General features: G+C 36.4%; 1 protein-coding gene across 4 annotated transcripts in view; it reads left to right on the top strand.

Annotated features, from left to right (window-relative positions):
- Positions 1-18,541, top strand: part of TRHDE (thyrotropin releasing hormone degrading enzyme) — a 207,080-nt gene that overhangs the window by 88,509 nt on the left and 100,030 nt on the right. For 2 of the 4 annotated variants that reach the window (XM_068669184.1, XM_068669183.1), the window contains exon 6: positions 11,021-11,158. The exons of the other annotated variants lie outside the window; for them this stretch is intronic. In XM_068669184.1, coding sequence (XP_068525285.1) covers positions 11,021-11,158 — 138 coding nt within the window. The remainder of the gene's footprint in view (positions 1-11,020; positions 11,159-18,541) is intronic. 4 annotated transcript variants of the gene reach the window in all.

Here is an 18,541-nt window from a genome sequence, read left to right as displayed (position 1 = left end):
GAAATAAGGTCATGTCTATCATAACCCAGTGTTAAAATAACTACTGTCTCTCTGCTGAAAAACATTTTGGATTAAAGCAGTTATGATTTAACATGGAACATTTTTGAAAATGGACAGAATATTGAATTTAGTCCATGAACATAACAAAAATGAGAAAGAGATGTTTGGCTAAAACATACTATGAAATTGAACATATATATATATATATATATTATATATATATTTACAGTATTCTGTTCTCCTCTCCCTAAGTTTACTCTTATTGTTGTATACAGGTTATTTTACTTATTATGCTTCTGTGAAGGTTGAATCCTTTGTAGTATTTTTTCTTCTTCTAGGTGTCAATTTAGGTTTATAATTGCATTATGAAATAGAAAAATAAATCTTTATTTGAACTGACATTTGTCTTGTATAGGTAAACATATTGGCTTCACCTGGCTTTGGCTGTATTAAAACTCATTCTCTTCATCTTTACGAAAAACACATCCTGAATTAAAATGTAATCATTCTAATTATAAATGCAATGAAATCTGGCAGGCCTGTATGATTTTAGCATAGTGAAATGTCATAGATGACAATGTTTATACACTAAAATTTATCTTTAAATCATCCATCATTTGTTCATCACATAATCAGTTTAACAAATGCAGAATAACATTGTTTTAGAAGTCATTTGGAATGTAGAATATTTGCTTGAGATTTCTGTGGAATGAATATAACATTCACTGTTATGCAAATGACACACCCATCATGTGAAATCCTTACGTCTTAGCAGAATACAGGCAAAACAAATAGGTTGAACTCAGAAATTAGACACACGTGCTGCATAAATTAGAATTGGCTATGGTAATATTGCTATGCCTGGAGAAATACCCACCTGTCAATTTTTTCCCTAAATCAAAAGGAAGGTAGACATAAACTTTGGCCTTTGCAATCAAAATAACCGTACTGACATATTTAAATAATAAGAAAAATAGTGACAAGATGGAACAATTGATGACTTAAGCATTTAAACATGATGTATTTTTTTTGCAGACTACAGTAGAAGTCTATGTTTTAACCTTATTACAGAGATTGTAAGAAGAGGAAGCAAAACCTGCTGTTACTGGAATTTGGCTTGCTGGATATTTTTGTTATTGGTATAAAGTGCATTTGATGTTTAGATCATACTGACATTTATAAAGTCGAACAAATAAAAAGTGAGCCTTTATAAGAAGAAAAGCTGTTGCAAACAAACTTAGTTATTTTTTTTAAAAAAAGGACACAGTACAAGCTTCATGAATCAGTTACAAAAACAAGAACTACAGAACTTATTTTCTATAACGATGGTTTAACAGAACAATATTCCAGCATTTTGTATGTGTTTTGTTGGCAGTTATTCATACCTGTGAAATAAAAATAAAAGATGCTGTGATGTATGAGCTTTTTGCATCAGGAAAAACAAGAGTAATACGCCAAAATCCTCTTTCTTTCTAAAGAATGAGGAAAGTTAGACAGTTAATTTCTGTATCTTGTAGTTTTGAAATTTTATCCCTGAAATTTTCCTCAAGAAATCCATGGATTAAAATGTCAAATACACCTTCTTTTCAGTTTCTTGTAGAACATTTGTCACATTTTCTTTCGGACAAGTGTAGACACCAAAGACTGAAAGTCAATTCCTGAAAAAAGAACTTTTGTTTAGAAATGCAACTTGGGCAATATAGATATATCTTAATCAAATTGATCTCTCTTCAACTTCCTTCCTAACTTGCTCAGTGCTTATAGGCCACAGGCACATGAGCTTTTACCATTTAAACTCCATAAGCTCCTAAAATTTTGCGACTGCTTTTCTAAAGATGCTTCTCTTTTAGTCAAACCGAGCTCTTTTTTTTTTTTTTTTTTTTTTCCAGTGTGCATCTTCTTTGGCATTCACAGTCTTGGTATCTTTTCTCTAGGTTTGCTAGCTTGTGTAAACACTTTATCCTTTTCTAAAGTTCTTGATTATCAGTTTTTCCTTAAAGGTTTTATAAGCTCCACACCCCAGGAACGATGGATAGGTAGCAAGATTGCCCAAACTGCCGTGGAGCGTCAGCTGTTACACCTCACTGAACCTCTCAGGAGGTTTAGAATTTCTTGTGTTGTCCACAAGGCATTTACATACTTCATCAGGCTACATAATGAGAAAGGAAGTCTAGTCCTCAACAAATTCTCTCCATCCTTATGCCCTGGATCCTCCTGTTGAAATATTGAGTGAACGATATGAAGAATGAACAGAATCATTCTGACAGAGGCTTCTGTTGCAGTTACTATAAGGTACCTGAGAACCCCCTTGAGGATATGGGCAAAGTTTCACTTGTTTCAAAACAGGAAAATGAGCTTTCTGTGCTGAGACCCTTCATGGTCCCAGCACTGGTCTTAGTGTCCTTTTTAAAATTAAGTTAATTCAGATCAAAGTTAGAAAGTCGCCCTTCCCTCAGCTAAAAACTAAGTCCTTGCATATTACCTTTTACTTCTTGAAGGTGAAGCTGACTTTAATTTTTAAGAATTATGTTCCCTCCTGCATGGTCATGAGACATTTGCAGCAGTAATGAATTCACCATGCTTCCCATTTCAGCCTTTTGCATTGCCTATCCCCAAAATGTTTTTGAAATTCTTACTCTGAACTGTTTCAAAATCTTACTCCAAAATCTCATTCTTCAAGGTCTTTGAAGTTTAAACCATTGTGTTTTTGTTTTGTTTTGTTTTTGTTTTGTTGTTGTCAAGAGTATTTTAAAAAGAAATCTGGCACTGCAAACTGTTCTCCCCAGAGATCAGAGAATATTGCTTAATCTTGTGTACTCAAAGTAGTTATTTGTTTGTGAATACCTTGGCTGTTGCTGTTTCATGACTTAGAAAGAGATGAGATTTCTTTGTTAGAAGCATACCATGCAACTTTTTGGATGTCTCTCCATGCCATCAAAAATGAACAGCAGCTGGATGTGAGTTCTTGAGGCGTTAGATCTTATGAATGATACAACAAGGTAATGTCAGCTCCATAGAAGGTCCTGCTGCTTGTTTTAGGATCGGAGAAAAGAGAAAATTAAAGTGGAAAGCTACTTACTGCTTATTTTCTCTTCATAGCCCTGTCTTTTCTCATCCACTCTGTCTTCTCATCTACCTTTCTCCTTTCAGAGACCCGATTGCACCTAAATATTCTATCATCCTCTCTGGTTGTTTTTGTCATTATCCTGAACTCCTTTGTATGTGGCTCTCTAAAGGAAGGAATTCAACTGAGACTTTCTGATCCATGAATTTATTGATTGTTCTTTTGCCTCCTTATTTTCTGGTAGAAGGAACCATCATGTTTGCCCTTGAACGTCTCTGGTATTGGGGTAGGTATTGAGGAGTATGACAGCAGGAATTACTGACATGTAATTTTCCCTTTCATCCATCAAACGAGTGTCAAATACTTTAGCAGTCAGTACCCTGCTTGGTGCTGAGAAAGCATTTCACAGAACCTAGCTGTCTTCTCCATTTTCTTTATTATATAAAAGTTGGCTTTGGTGACAACTTTATTGGATGAGTCAAGGTGTACTACACTTGTGATTGCTTTGACTCCACTGCCTTCTCTATGAATTGAAATTCTGGGATAAGATCTCCCACTTCCATGTGTGCTTACTAGTTTTACATACAAGGATGGTCATATTTGCCAGAGATTTTCTTAGTATTAAGCAACTGTGATTATTTACTCGGAGTAAAACTTTTTGTCTACCTGGAAGGACATCCTTCACCTGTCTTAGAGTGAATCATGTTTCCTTCACACTAACATGTTCCACACTCTAGATAATCCTGCCATTACAGTTGGCAGCTGAAAATAATGCTGTTGGTTATTAACATTTCTGTTTTAAAAATATGTGCTGCAAGAAATTACCTGTGCCTAGAAAGTTAATAGAAAACATTTTAACTAAACTTCATTACAGTAAGTACTTTGAACATCATGCAACACTCTGCCCAAATCCTTTATAAATGATCTTAATTGCCTATCTTTCTCACTGACAGGATTGAAATAATCAAAGTGAATACTGCCATTAGACACATGCTTATCTTTAATTTAGTTTGATTAACGTTGCCTCTTAAAGTGTTTGTCTCCTTCCACGAAATTTTTTAGGCATCATTTGACTTACAGAAAACCCAGAAAATCTTTATAGGTTTTGAAGTAGACTTAAGACATGGGCATTTTTGATTTATTTCATTATTATTTTGGCATTTCAGACCTGAGCTGTAGCCTGCTTGATCCTTCTAACCCAACATAAATATCATGCTGGCTCAGCATCGAGAGAGGTTCAGACTGCTTTTTTAAAACTACTTTCATCTCTCTCTCTCTCTCTCTTTATTTATTTATTTATTTATTTATTTTTGGTTAAAGGCTCCCAGTGCCTGTAAGAAGTAAGCCTTTAATTAATACCACATGGAGCGGTTTTTTCCCTCAGTAAATGCTCACTGAAGTCAATTCTTGTATGATTTTCTGTTTTAACTCAACTATGGGGGAAGCTTTCAATGTAAAATTAACTAGAATCTCATGTATAATTAACTTTGGCAAGAAAGAAGAGGTATGTAAAGGTAAGGTGAAAGACCTGGTTGCTCATTATTAGTCCTTTTTAAGCACATCAGTTTTGTAATCCTTATGCTAAATTTTGCTTATAACTAATAAAATATGTTTCCATCTCCAAATTATCTTTCTTAATACAGTTTCTTTTTAAATGCCCTGGCAAGATGCATAACTGTACGGAATTCTTAACTTTAAATAGTTAAACTCTTAACATTTAGAGATCAGACATAAATGAATATCAACATTTAGATGAAACATTTATTCAAGAGATTGAGTACAGGTTTGGAGAATGTCAGTGTCTCTTCTTTCTTCATGTCATTATCTGCTCATCTTGGGAAAGCAGCCGAAATTACATTATTATGAGACCTTTTGGGTCATGTGAGTTCAAATCTCCTGAGTTCAGGGTTTAGATGAAGCTTTATTTAGTTCCTGAAAGAAACTTCAGTGAACTTGCTGAATTTCGTATAATTTTCAATTAGTAACCACTTTGTCATCAGTAAAAATGAGAAAGAATCTTTTTCACAACTTTTGTCTCCCATACAGGAGGAAGATCAAGGCCAGGAAACCCTACTGAAGGGCAACCCTACTGAAATAGGGATGCATGCTTCATCAGGAAATATAGTTAATGTGGGAAGTTCAGTGGCAAAGCAAATAGCCATATATTTGGGGGCATCCTTCTTGAGGGATCACTTTTCAAATGCTCTGTTGTCTCGAATTTACTGCCCTTATTTTAAAATATTTTGCAATATGCAGTTACTTGAAGCACAAACTGATAACTAAGTTTTGGTGTACCTGTAAAACATGTTTGGTCCCTTCAATGCTTAGATCACTGAGCCTCATCACTTTCAGGATGGTATAGTTTAGACATGCAAATGTGAGAGCACCTGAAAAATATTTTCACTGATGGTGACCTTTGCCAGTTGTGACTGGAAGTTGCCTCAGTATTCCAGTCACATATGTAAGCAACTTTTTATTTAGATATAATTTACTATTTCTTACAGTGAGAGGATTTTCCTCTATAGATTCCTTTAGTTTGTCCAGGAGGAACTTTGTACCTTGTTGCCTAATGTTTTAAAATGCTCTGGGAATAGATGTGTGAAGGGACAGTGCATCCATTTGCTTAATGACTCATTTCTGTGAAGGCAACAAGATAACAAAACAGGATCTTAAAGGAGTAAAATCAGCCTTCTCTGAAGCATTTTTAGGGGATAGGGCATTGTTCCTTCTGTAATGCTTCCTGTTGCGTACTGTGCCCTCCATTTCTGTAGGCACAATGGATCTGGTATACAAACAAATTAAAGTTATACCTGATAAACAGATTGGTGAGAGAAAACAGCAGTTGAAGTAGTTGGTGAAACTGTGCAAAAGCTCCAAATAACTACACATCTGCTTGGCAATGTAAGTACTATGCATAATTACCTGGAGGTCATGAATATCTGGTTTGACATTTCATTAAAAAAAATACATTTCAAATTCTCTTTCTTGATATTCAAAACTGATGTTCTTCCTTAACTGTTAGCTCCTAGAACATCTGTGTTGCTTTATAACAACAACAAAAAATTGTTAGCCAATGTGAAAATATCTCAAACACAGGGACAGAAATTTACATGAACTTTGACTGAAAATGTAGAAAAGTGGGTTATGAAGATAGATAAGTAATGGTGACATATTCACAGTTGATAAGCGTAGAATGTGTTGCAGACCTCCTTCGTACTACATACATAACTGAAGCACACCTGCAGAGATATAAATTAAAAAGCTCAGCTGCTCAAGCTATTCACAAACAATTACAGTTGTGAAGAGAGAGAGAGAGAGGCTATGTTCATTTACCAGTAATCAGGAGGCATCCTGTAATAGACACATACTTATACAGTGTTTATACACATATAGACAGAAAGAACTTGCTTTGGCCCCTTATGGAACTTTTCTGGTCTTAAGGTATTTTATTGAACCTTTGGTTTCCTAATAGCTTATATTCCTTTGCAGTTTCTTAAGCTTCACCCTGAAATGTACTGCATTAGAACTGCAGCCTCCTGGAATTGTGTATACTAGAATTCTTTGCCTTCAAAATCTGCCCCTATTTCTTTTTCCCCATATATGCATTTTCCATATAAACCCATTTTCCATATAAACCCAAGTACTGAACCCAAATGCTAATTTTGTCAGGCATGAGAGATCACTCATCTCCTTTGTATTCGTGATGGCTAGTAAAGTTGAATAGTTTGGAGAAGATATTTCCAGCAAGTTTTTCAGGAATATCATTTGCAGATTTGTTCACCAATATTAAGCTTTATTCATGTAGATTTCTCAGTCCATAAACTGGTTGAATGGCAGTCCCAGAACAAAGGCGGTGCCTTTAATATTGAGGCCTTTGATCTCTTCTGCGTACTAATTATCAGTTTTGGCTTTCATTGTGCTTTTTCTTTTGTTCCACAGTTGGATGTTTTCCATATTTTTTTCCATTTTAATTATATTCTCTGCTATTTCATATTAATTTTTAGAAATTATTTTAATGTGATTAACGAGTATTACATTATTGTCATGCTAACTTTTACATTATGTCTCAATATGATATTGTAAAATCACCAGCAGCAACCTCTTTCCATTACATCATCGTTATCCTGTTATGCACAGTAAATTTTAATGGCTCTTGAAGATAGTCTTTTCTGCCAAAAAATGTTATTTCACAATTTCTTTCTTTCCATTTAGAGGTAAGCTACTTGAATGTTGGTCATCCTGTTGGAGAATAATACACAAAAAGTGACCACGTCCTTTCCACAAACCTTCCTCTGTAGAATAAAAACAAATTAGAACAAGAAAGCTCTTTTATGGATTGCCAGTTTCCCATTCCTGATTCTTATTGCTATGGAATGATTTAAACTACAGATCCACGTTTAATAATCTTTACATATTTCCATTATGTAGAAGAATTGCTATAGGCAAAAAGTTTCTGACCCCGTTATCAATAGCATTTTTTCTGCTTTTACCCACAGCAGTGAAATTTGAATGTTCATAATGTTTAAGGATTTACTGAGGATGAGAGAGATAAGCCTTTCTAAGTGTACCAAACCGAAAAGACCCTATCAGTCACAAGTACAAATCATTCCTATGAAGAGACAGGTACTTGAATCTGGTGACCACTGATGTTATGGCAATAATCTGAACACGTAAATCTTCAAAAGGCATGCTCATCTGATAAAACAACACTTCAGTCTCTGCACCTGGGAGCATGCTCAAGAGTAAGAGGGAAAGCAACAAGAAGTAATTGACATTTTTTTTTTTTCTCAACACAAGAGGACCTGGACTTCTAGACTTTGTCTATTTACAGTTCCAGGAAGGCTCTAAGGAGAGGAGATGAAGAGACAAGATGCCAAGTGGATAGTAGGAAAATAAGGAACAGAGTAGCTTCCTGTTTGCCTTTAAAGAAAGGCTTAGGCTTGAGAAGCACCTCTGTCCTTATTTCAGTTTTATTTCAGAGTAGGCTTCTGCTGTTGCCATACCAATTCTTGCTCTGGGCACTGTCTTGCACTTATACACAGCTATTGACACTTCCCAGCCAAATCCCCAAAGACTCATCTGAAGCCCTTGTTTCTTTACAGGTGAATCACAGTCTTTGGCTTCTCTCTTGTAGCTGAACTCCTTGGAGGAGAGTGATCTTAAACAACATTTTGTAATTGTTTCATGTTTAGCTGCAAACTTGTCACCTACCAGGTTGACAGCTTGCTGACCTCATTAAATGCATTCCAAGATTGATTTTATCTACAATTTCTATGCTATGTGTTTCCTTAGTCCTGTAGATACCACGTTAAAATAGATCAATTCCAGTATACTGCATAGGGTAACAGAGCTAGAGAATTGAAAGCCCCTCTTCTATCAGTATAGTCAGTTTGGTCACATGTGTTGGCCTTTTCCTCTTAATGAGCCGGTATGACTTTGAAGTGGTGTTTCTTCAACAAAATAATTAAGGTAGTTTTAGTTTCTTTCTGCTGTTCAGTTTCCTGTTGTCTCTTCAAGCTGCATGTCTGCCGTCAACCAGGAAACTCCTTTCTCTTTCTCTCTATGTCTCCCTGGAGTTCTGCGCATATTTAAGTCTCCTTTTGAAATCTATCTCAGAGGCTGTGTATTGAAGGGAAAAGGTGAGAATGCTTTGGAAATCCTTTTAGCTCAAAAAAATTAGCTTTATAGGTCAAAAGCCTTCTTAATTCTCACTAAAATGCAGGTGAACATATTTGATGGCATACTAGCTATTTCTGTTGTATCCCAGTGCTATGGTCTGCCATAAATTTTAAGGAAGACTTTCCAGCTATGGTTACTTGGGTGAGCTGTCATGAATCTAAAATGCTCCTTTTCTGCCCTTCAAGGGATAACCTAAGAAAAAACAAAACAAAACAAAAAACAACAAAACAAAACAAAAACGAAACACCTGAAAAACAAAAGGTATCGTGTCCTTTTTATATCTTTTTTATTTTTAATAGCTTTATGTTCACTACATGCTTATTTTCTTGATTCTGTGTTTTGTATTTGAAATATTCTTGTGTGATTACATCCTTTTGATGAGTTAATTCTGAAAAGTAAATCCACTCCCAAAATTTTTTATTAATTATGATATCCAGGTGTGAGTGTGGAGATAGGTCTATACCTGTGGGTGTTCATACCTATATGTGTTACTTATCATACATCCGTAGAAATTGGTGTTCTGCTCCTGACTAATAGAGAACGTGAGTGAGATGTAACCAAATCATCTATAATCCTTTCTGCCTCAGTAGTTTTCCTCTCACTGGGACTGTCATAATGCTTGTTTCCCTACACTTTCTTTTTTTCGTGTAAAAAAGGGCAGTTACTAACTGCATACGCCTGAGAAAGTTTGGAAATGAACAATAATATGAACAAGACATTACTTTTTCCCTTCACAAACCTTACCTCATGCAGCCAGCTGAGAACACTAAGTGTGTGTTGGGTAATTGGCTTCCCTGCATCCCGTGCTTTTAATTGCCTGAATATGCAATCAGCTCAAGGTACATTTCTTGTGCTCTAATGAATTCTAACATAAAGGTTTATTTCCAGATGGATCGGCATTGGAAGAGCTCTTCATCTGTCTTATAAATAAAATTTAAATTAACACATTGATACCAAAACCTTGCCACCCAAGAAATTAAACATATAATTTATTATGTAATTTTGTGGCTATTTTATCTGTGGACATCAAAGTACTTTTTGACAAACACACAGCATTCCCTAGAATTTCTTTATGCTATGGCAGTAGGTTAACATTAATTCAGGAAATGCTGTACATTAGATAAAGTTTGAGATATGCCATTTCAGGGGGAAAAATGCTTATTTAAACCTTCCATAATTTTTCCAGTCTTTACATTTATTTGTGACTTGAAAAAACAAGGAAGTGAAGCTCTTATTTCCTGACATATTGTTTTGGAGTGGAGACGTATATGAATGCAATATGAGGACTTTTTCAAGTATGTCATTTCTCAGCTGAAAAAGTCGTATCTGCTTGTACTCTAAAAGTGAATGCACCACAGTTCATAGAGTATACATGCACATTTAATTAATGCTGCTGCCCAAATAAATATGCAGTGGTTTTGACATACCTCTGCAATTCATATTTATAGAGGGTATAGAAATGAATTAGTGTGTTGGATGTTGTTTGGGTTTGCACCTGCCCTTGATGGAGCTGTGACTTTGACTATGTCATTTGACTTCTACATGCAGCCATGGTCTCACTTGTAAAGAGACATAGGAATGATTTTCTTCAGACGGAGGTTATGAAATGAAGGAGATAAAGTTTGTTGAGCACACAAGCTCTTGAAGAACAATTTCTGTACAGGAATTACAAAAGATGGTGCAGACATTTGCTATGACAGTGCTGTGGGCTCTGTTCATTGTACTGTCCCATGCTGACCTGCTATGTGAACTTGGCACTAATAGCCAAGTGACTTAAATGTTAATATGCCTCAGGGTCTACACAGTAAAGCAGTAATAATTGTATTTACTCATCTCTGTCAAAAGTGATTGTGCCTATGTATGCAATGAGCTCTATGAGTGCTGGTCTGTAGCCTCCATATATTTTAGTGATTGAAGACTATGCCACTTTCTCCTCTCTCCCTACCCCTGGTAACTGGGAGTGAATTGTCATGGTAATGAGGATTGCAGTCTGCACTTACAGATACATTTTGATTCATTGAATAGTCTTTAATTTAATTTCAGTCAGTTTGCTTTCAGCAAATGGTCTCAAGTCAGTAGGATCCCTAGATGCTAGATGTAGTTCCTGTCTGTTCCATATACATGTTCAAGATTTTAGGACTTGATGGTGGCTTACATTCAAACCAGAAGGTCTAATTTTAATCGTCTGTCATACAGAAGCTGCCTCTGATAACTGTGCATCTATATTGTTTTAAATGTATATGTGTCTGTGATATTACTGCTTATGCTGTATTTCAGGAAAAGCAGAGATTTCTGACAGATGTCCTACATGAAGTGATGTTGCTGGATGGTTTGGCCAGTTCACATCCAGTATCCCAGGAGGTGCAGCAAGCCACAGACATTGACAGGGTGTTTGACTGGATTGCATATAAAAAGGTGGGACTAGTTAAACCTATCTATCTCTATAAATAGATATGTCAGTAGCTATTAGAAGATTGTGTTCCATCCGCAAAACACATATTCTTGTAAAGATAATAGACAGTTGCTAAGAGGTGAGAAACTTTAATTTGTGTGGAATATGTTTGGGATATACTACAGTGATTTTATCCAATCACCTTCAACAAATCCGGTGTTATTAAGTGTTATAAATAAAGTTGGGAGGCTGTCAGAATGCAGCAAGAGGATTTGTGTGTTCTTTTAATTACTATTTATTTTGTGGCAGTGTCTGAATGTAGTCTTTGTATGTAGTCTTTTTCCTCTTGAAACTCTTGAAAAATTCTTAAGTACTGAAGTTACATGTAATGTTTTTTTCCTTTTTTTTTTTCTATGCATGAGAATTTTTTCTAAAAGCTAGTGAAAACCCTGCTCATTGCAGAAGAGTGAGAGCAGAAGAACTGACTTGTGGGGTGATGAAGGAATGTGTATTAATTCAGGCAATTTCAATGTGTATTTCAGTGGTAGGAATGATTCAGCCAACTTTGGGACTGAATAACTTGTATGAAGGAGTGGGAGTGCTATACAGTTCCACCTTCTCCATCATATGATTGGGCTTTCTGCTAGCCTCTGACCCAAAATCTGGTGGATTTTGGAATCCACCAGAATCTGGAATCTGGAATTCCAATAACTTGGAATCTGGTGGATCTGGAATCATCATACCACATGATGATTCTCTGCACAGTATGGTGTCCAATACTGTGCTGTAATTTCATGAGCAGATGTTCTTGATGTGTGATGCAGGGATGTTGCCTGCAGCTTTCCACTATGAAGGCTACACTGGTACTGTCTGCTCCAGACAGTAAGAGTCTTTTGACTATCACCCTTGGACCAGACAGTATTTTTCTTCTGCATCATTAGCTACCTAATATCAGGCTGTAACAAGACAGCAGCAGCATAGCACTGACTTGCCTGCTGAGCCTCCAGTTTACCCAGGACTCATTCTGAGCTAAAAGAGAGGTGTATCCTTTCCTACAGTCACCAGCTATTCCCACTCAACAAGTTATCTTTCATTAAAGGTTCTTACTCCTTTAAGAGTGGGCAGATGACAGATACGTGTTTGTGCATGTAGTAGGTGTAGGATGTAATATTCAAACATAAAATAGCTAGGAAAACATTCTAAAATGCTAGAGTTGCTCAAGATCCCAAGTACCGTTTGCAAAAATGCCTCAGCTGGCTTTGAAAATATGAATCTTGGTCAATTAATTGTAACCAGCAACTTTTAGCATAATGAAGTATTCTCATCGTTTAAATATTTGTCATGTTTGATGGTGATAGCTGAACCTTGGTAGGTTCAGAGGCTTATCTCACATCAGTATCTTAGTATTTCAAGCTAATTTTTTTTTCTTGTTAATGTGATAGTAGTAATATCACACAGTAAACTGTAATGCTTAGCACTTATCATTTCATCATATGAATATTTTACAAACATCATGGAATTTTCATTTACATTGAAATGACAAATAGGACACTAGGACACATCTATATACTGTTAGCTAACTTATCCAGGCTGATAGCATCATTCTGTTTTCTCTGTGGATTAGAGTGCAATCTGTATATTGTATCTGTCTGTCTAAAGGTTCATTTTTACTGTAACAATACCCATGCCCAGCCCAGTGGATATGGCAGCTTTCCCACTCAGCTTCTCTGATGGCCAGCTCTCCCAGGACCTTAATTGACACTGAATATGTTTATATCAGGGCCTGACCATGTAAATTTTGAACCCAGTTACTTGATCTAACAAAACAGCTTGAGGAATGGTGATGGAAGAATATACTTAGGCTCTTTCTTAGGTGAGGAAATTAAAGCACAGACCCTTTCACCTATAAAGTCTTTGTTTTGCTGTCTGCTTTTCTAACTAACCATTCATCCTTTTGTTTTAGATACAAACAGTGTCTAAGAGGAATAAACTTTACCACTGGCTTCATAGCTGCTCTTTTCACTGTTTCTGTACTTTCTTCCCAGCACCTGACACCATTCCTTCAGAGGATAAATTGGAACAAATTTAGCATTTTGTAGATCTTGCATTCTTGTTTCCTATGTAATCTTGTATGCAAGCATGCATAGCTTGCACTTAAAATCAGCTTGCTTGTTGATGAAATTAACTCTTTTATGAGATAGCTAGAACCTTTGCCTATCCTTCTAGCTCTCTAATGTCTGCCAGTATAAATACTGTGATGAATGGTATATCAATAAAATCCAAGTTGTACCTGGTCAGGTGTTTGCTCAAATATATTAGGTGTCCCAAAGCCCTCCTTACACAATGAACCCTGATTTCTATTCTTGCTTGTGTTTCAGGGATGGATTTTTGGTTGTTTGCTGACTTATTTTTTAAATTGCTGAAAAATATTATATTTTTTTTTTCTCTTGACTCTAGTAAACTGTGGGTCAGGACCATCAGTGAAGCCTTTTCTACTGTATTTATTAAAATAATCATTTTATACAGTCCAGCAAAACATGCAGTATCTTTCCCCTGCATTTTTTTTAATTCTCTTTTATTTTATTATTATTATTTTTAATGTCCACCTAGTGCTTCCTGGGACCTTAGATTGTCTATGCAATCTCTTTTCTCTCTTTACTGTTTTCAGTGTAAAATCAAAATGATGAAACTTTCTCCCATATAATTTTTCTTCATTGAAATGACAGTCATGGAAAGTCATTGTCATTTCATTGTCTTTACTGTCATCAATATGGCATAAATCAGCTAGACACCATTAATATGCCCATGTCTGCTAGACACTCAGCTGTCACCTTAAAGATTTGCCTCTTACTCTTTCTATACATTTTGGAGATAACCATTGAGATTGTGCTATTTAAATGCCTAGGAGCTGAATACATTTTTCATTTTCCACTTTGTTGTCCTCAGTGATTGCATGTAAGAAGTCTCACAACATAAACCCCTGAAGAATCGTATTCAGGTAATCCCACAAGCAGAGTGAAACAGGCACTAATTTCACTCACACAGTGTTTCCACTGAAGCTGTTGATGGTAGTGTTTGGCTCTTTCAAAAGCATCATACTAGTCATTCCTCAGAGAGGAACATGTCAACATCCTCCACTTGGACCACAAATATGTAGAGAAAAACAAGAAATCATGATAGTTCATTAATAAGCAAACAGTATTGGTAGATGATACAAGGCTCTCAACTCACATCTTCATAGTGCAGCTGGAAATAAGATATTGTCCTCCCATGATGGGAAAAGTCGTTATATCCCAAGTGCAGCAGGAAATACAGCCTGTTGAACACAAGAGTGGATCTGAGAATTGTTAAATCAAAGCAAAAAGTGTGACAGCCTTTCCATACCAGAAATAATTGACAGCAGGAATCATAGCCCTGGAGTGCTGCATCAACAGATGAGGAGAGAGTGCAACAAGGATAACATGAGCAGCAATGATCAGCAAGGAACAGCCAGCTGTAATGAAACAGAGAAACAAGACAGCTGCATCACAGAGGGAGCAGCCAGACCCAGAACAGTGTGAGAGGGAGATATCCCACACAGAACTAAAGAAGTCATACCCTGGATGAGCAGTCACAGCCAGATAAGAGAAGGGATGAAAGGGCACCAAGGACAGTATAGAGAGTCAGATAATATCTGAAGTTGTTTCCATCAGGCTACTGAATGCTTTGAAGTGTGCTGGTTGCAGATCTGGTAACAATTGGAGCAGGCAAGACCAGTATAACTATGAGTGTAACTATCAAAGTACCCCCAGAATATGTCATGGCAAGTGACAAACAATAATCAAAGCAAGGAAGAGTGTGGCTGGAATAGAGATGAATATTCCTTTTTTTTCCTCCCTGTACGCAATACGAGACTCTGTAGTGAGATAGTTACTGGCCCAGGCTTTGTTACACAAACAATTCATTATTTTCTAAACTTTTGTCTGTATAATTTCCTTTTCCATCTTAACTCAGTACCACAACTTAAAAAAAGTTTTTTGTTGCTTTCTGCATCTGAATGATGGAAGGATTACTATATTTCTAATAATAATAAAGGAGGAGAGGGGGACACCCCTTGACCTTCCCTCAAAGTATTGTATCTGTGCAACTAAAAATTTGCACAAAGAAAAGTGGTCACCTTACCTGCGTGTTGCAAGAAACAGTTCTGGCAAAGGAAAATTAACAAAACTGAAACCAGTGGCTTGCTCACCCTTCGACTGTAGTTCTCTTTGAAAATTCAGAGTAACATGTTCTGCAAGAATTTGGAAGAATAGGAAGGCCAACTGCAGTCAGTGTAAAGGCTCTCTAAATTCTTTGTTCTTTTTTACTTCTGTTCCTTAGGAACTGGGAAAGGTACTAGCACAGAGATACCAAAACAAACGCCATCTATTCTGGCCAGTAAAACCAAGATTAGTGTTGGAGTGAAATCCACTCAGTTCATGAGTGTAATGTAATTGTGGAAATCTTTCTTTGCCTTACAAAATGGAATTGAGGTGCATTTGTGAAGTCACCACATGAAAGTGATAGCAGCTCATTAACTCTGAAAAAAAAAAACACCACCTAGATAAACACTAACATATAGCGAAATATAGTAATCCGGGTTTTATTTTTAATTATTCATGTAACTAAATTGGGAACAAAAGATGATATCCAGCTAGTTTAAATTCTTATGAAACCAGGTGGCTTTGCAACCTGTTCCCTTAACACAGTGTAAAGGGAGAGCTTCTTGTTCTTCCTGACTAATTTAGCTGTGATGTCACCTGTGAATGCCATGAAGCTCTTTGCATGCATTTGATGGCAGTTTCTGTTCCGTGACTTGCTAGTGCAGAAGGTCAGTGCCCAGATTGCAGAAGGTGCTTTTAAAAGCCATTTGAACATAATGCATTGTATTAGAGGAAATATCTTGTAATGAAAGTAATTTCTTTCTGTTTAGATAAAAAGGTTGTAGGTTTCCACAGCCTCCAATATGAGAACCATTGAAACTGGAAGTTGGTGGAACCTTCATGTTCAAGTTCAGAGCAATCCGTGGAGTGCCTCAAGTACACTCGAATATGCAGGCCATCCCACTCCAGCCCATGAGGTGCTAGCGTGTAAAACCAGGCAGGTGCTTCAAGATACTTGAAATACTTGTCTTAAATAAGGCATTTGAGCACCTTCCTGACTCAAAATAGTCATTAGCCTATTGTATTGCTTAGTGTATACTGGCTTAGTATTTTCTGAAGAGGAAACAGAAACCACTGTGTGAGGTGTATAAACAACAAGATACCTACAATGCTTTAGGAATGTTCGTTTCCCCAAGCTAGGGAAAACTATACATGAGTTTGAGAAGATATAAAAAAATGGAAAGCAAACATTAATAAAAACACTGTATTTTAAAGAAGAGCTCATTAGACTGCTCAGTCAGGCTGACACAAGACAGAGCAATCGGGAAGCCACAGCCTGTTGTAGTACCGAACCTTCTTCTGCCTGTTCTCCCTCAAAGGCAATGGCAAATGGGAGCTCCCAAGGCCTGGAGCAAGCGATCAAAGCAGAAATGGCAGTGGTGACTCCAGACACTGTGCCCTGCCATCCTTTATTATACTTCTGTCCCCAACAGAAGTTGGTGCGTCAGTGTCTTAGATGTTTCCATGCCTTAAAGTGATGAAGGTGGGCTTGCAGCAAGACACCCACCTATGAACTGGAGATCCTGAAGTGCGCTTATGTTTTCTGTCTCTCTTTCTTTACTTTGTAATGTTAATTTTCAGCAAAGGCTAAAACAGAAAGCTGACTGCTGTGCCTTCTTAAGACTTCAGATGTAGTTTCTCTCTCTCTCTCTCTCTCTCTCTCTCTCTCTCTCTCTCTCTCTCTTTTTTTTTTTTATTTTCCTTGAAGGCATCTAAAAAACAGCGATTCCATAGTAAAGATGAAGGATAACTTGCTGACACCCATCCTAGTTCAGATTGGTGAAAGCAAGAGCAGCAGTTACAAGTGTTCAAGAAACTTGATGCAAACTGTAAGAATTGGAAATAGAAAATAAACTGTATATAGCTGAAATAGAGTAAAAAGAAAATAGTTCACATAGAAAATGTGATTGGTAAATTCTCACTAGTCTGGTGTAGATTTTGCAGGCCTGCAGGACCTCTATTCAGAAGGGAACTACCTGGAACAATGCCAGTCCCCTTGTTTTTTACTTGATGTTTTAAAGAAATATTTAAGTCAATGTCTGATGCTTAAAAAAAAGTATTAAAAGAGGGCAGGTAGAATGGCATGTATAACTGTAGTTAGTTACAAATCAGTTTTAGACAAATGACAAAGTTTTAGACAAAATTCTTAGGTGGTATTTATTAAACAAGAAAAAAAAGAATATTAATCACAATGTTTCATAGAAAAAAATGGTCAAACAGACTTGATTTCAAACTGATGAGATTAAACGTGTGGTTGGTAAAGATAAATTGTGTAGAGTCACATGCTTTAAAAATCTATTCTATTACAGAATAATATTCTAGTTAAAAAAGTTGTGCTATACAGTATCACTAGAGAACACATTGACAGGATTATCTATCAGATTATACTGATCCCCTAGGTAGTAATCAAAGGAGTAATCATCACAAATTTGGAGTGTTATTTTACTTAATTTGCTTTTGGATTCTCAGTGGAGCTGGTTGGCAAAATGGTGGTGTTTTGTCTTTAAAATGAATCAGAGCAAGTTTTCACCTGTTACTTCTAATAGGAAACAAGGAGTTGTGGAGCCAGCTTTATTATTAGATGAGATTCTTAAGATACACTGGTTTACTCACTACTTACTTGGCTTCTGATGATGGCCCATCTATGTAAATAATGTCATCAACATTTTGTGTTTGTACATCCTTGAAGGCTTCCTCATACAGGCAGTTAATGAAAAAGTATGTGGTGCTTTTGTCCTTGTCAGTGGTGTCAGAACATACAATTTGGGATTTTGGTGGCAAGGTTGAATAAAATTGTGGTTGTAAATGGAGTCTCAGTAACATTTTGTCTAAGTGACTGAGACATTTTATTATTGAAGGAAAATGATAGGATGACATCCACCTGAAGAACATGATTAGATATGGTCATTTACTCCTGAATTTTGTTCATTGTGTTATGTTCCTTAAATTTGCAAGACAATTTATATCTAAGACTAATATTTCATCAAAGCTCATCTTGCCATCTGACCATTTTGGTATTATCCAGCCCTAGAACAGCTGTGTTTGTCGGAATAGAAAATGATTATGATTTCCCAGTGAAAACCTCTCCTTGAGTTTAATGTTGCTTTTTCAGTGATGTTTTGGCATCAGATAAATGGCCTTACAATCTATAAAAACAACATAAGATGCTCTTCTGCATCTTTGATGATTTAGCACAGTAAGCTACAAGTTTATTGGTATATTTGC

Source organism: Anas acuta, chromosome 1 (assembly GCF_963932015.1).
Source record: "Anas acuta chromosome 1, bAnaAcu1.1, whole genome shotgun sequence".
NCBI classification, from domain to species: domain Eukaryota; kingdom Metazoa; phylum Chordata; class Aves; order Anseriformes; family Anatidae; genus Anas; species Anas acuta.
This window is presented reverse-complemented; position numbering and strand designations above follow the sequence as displayed.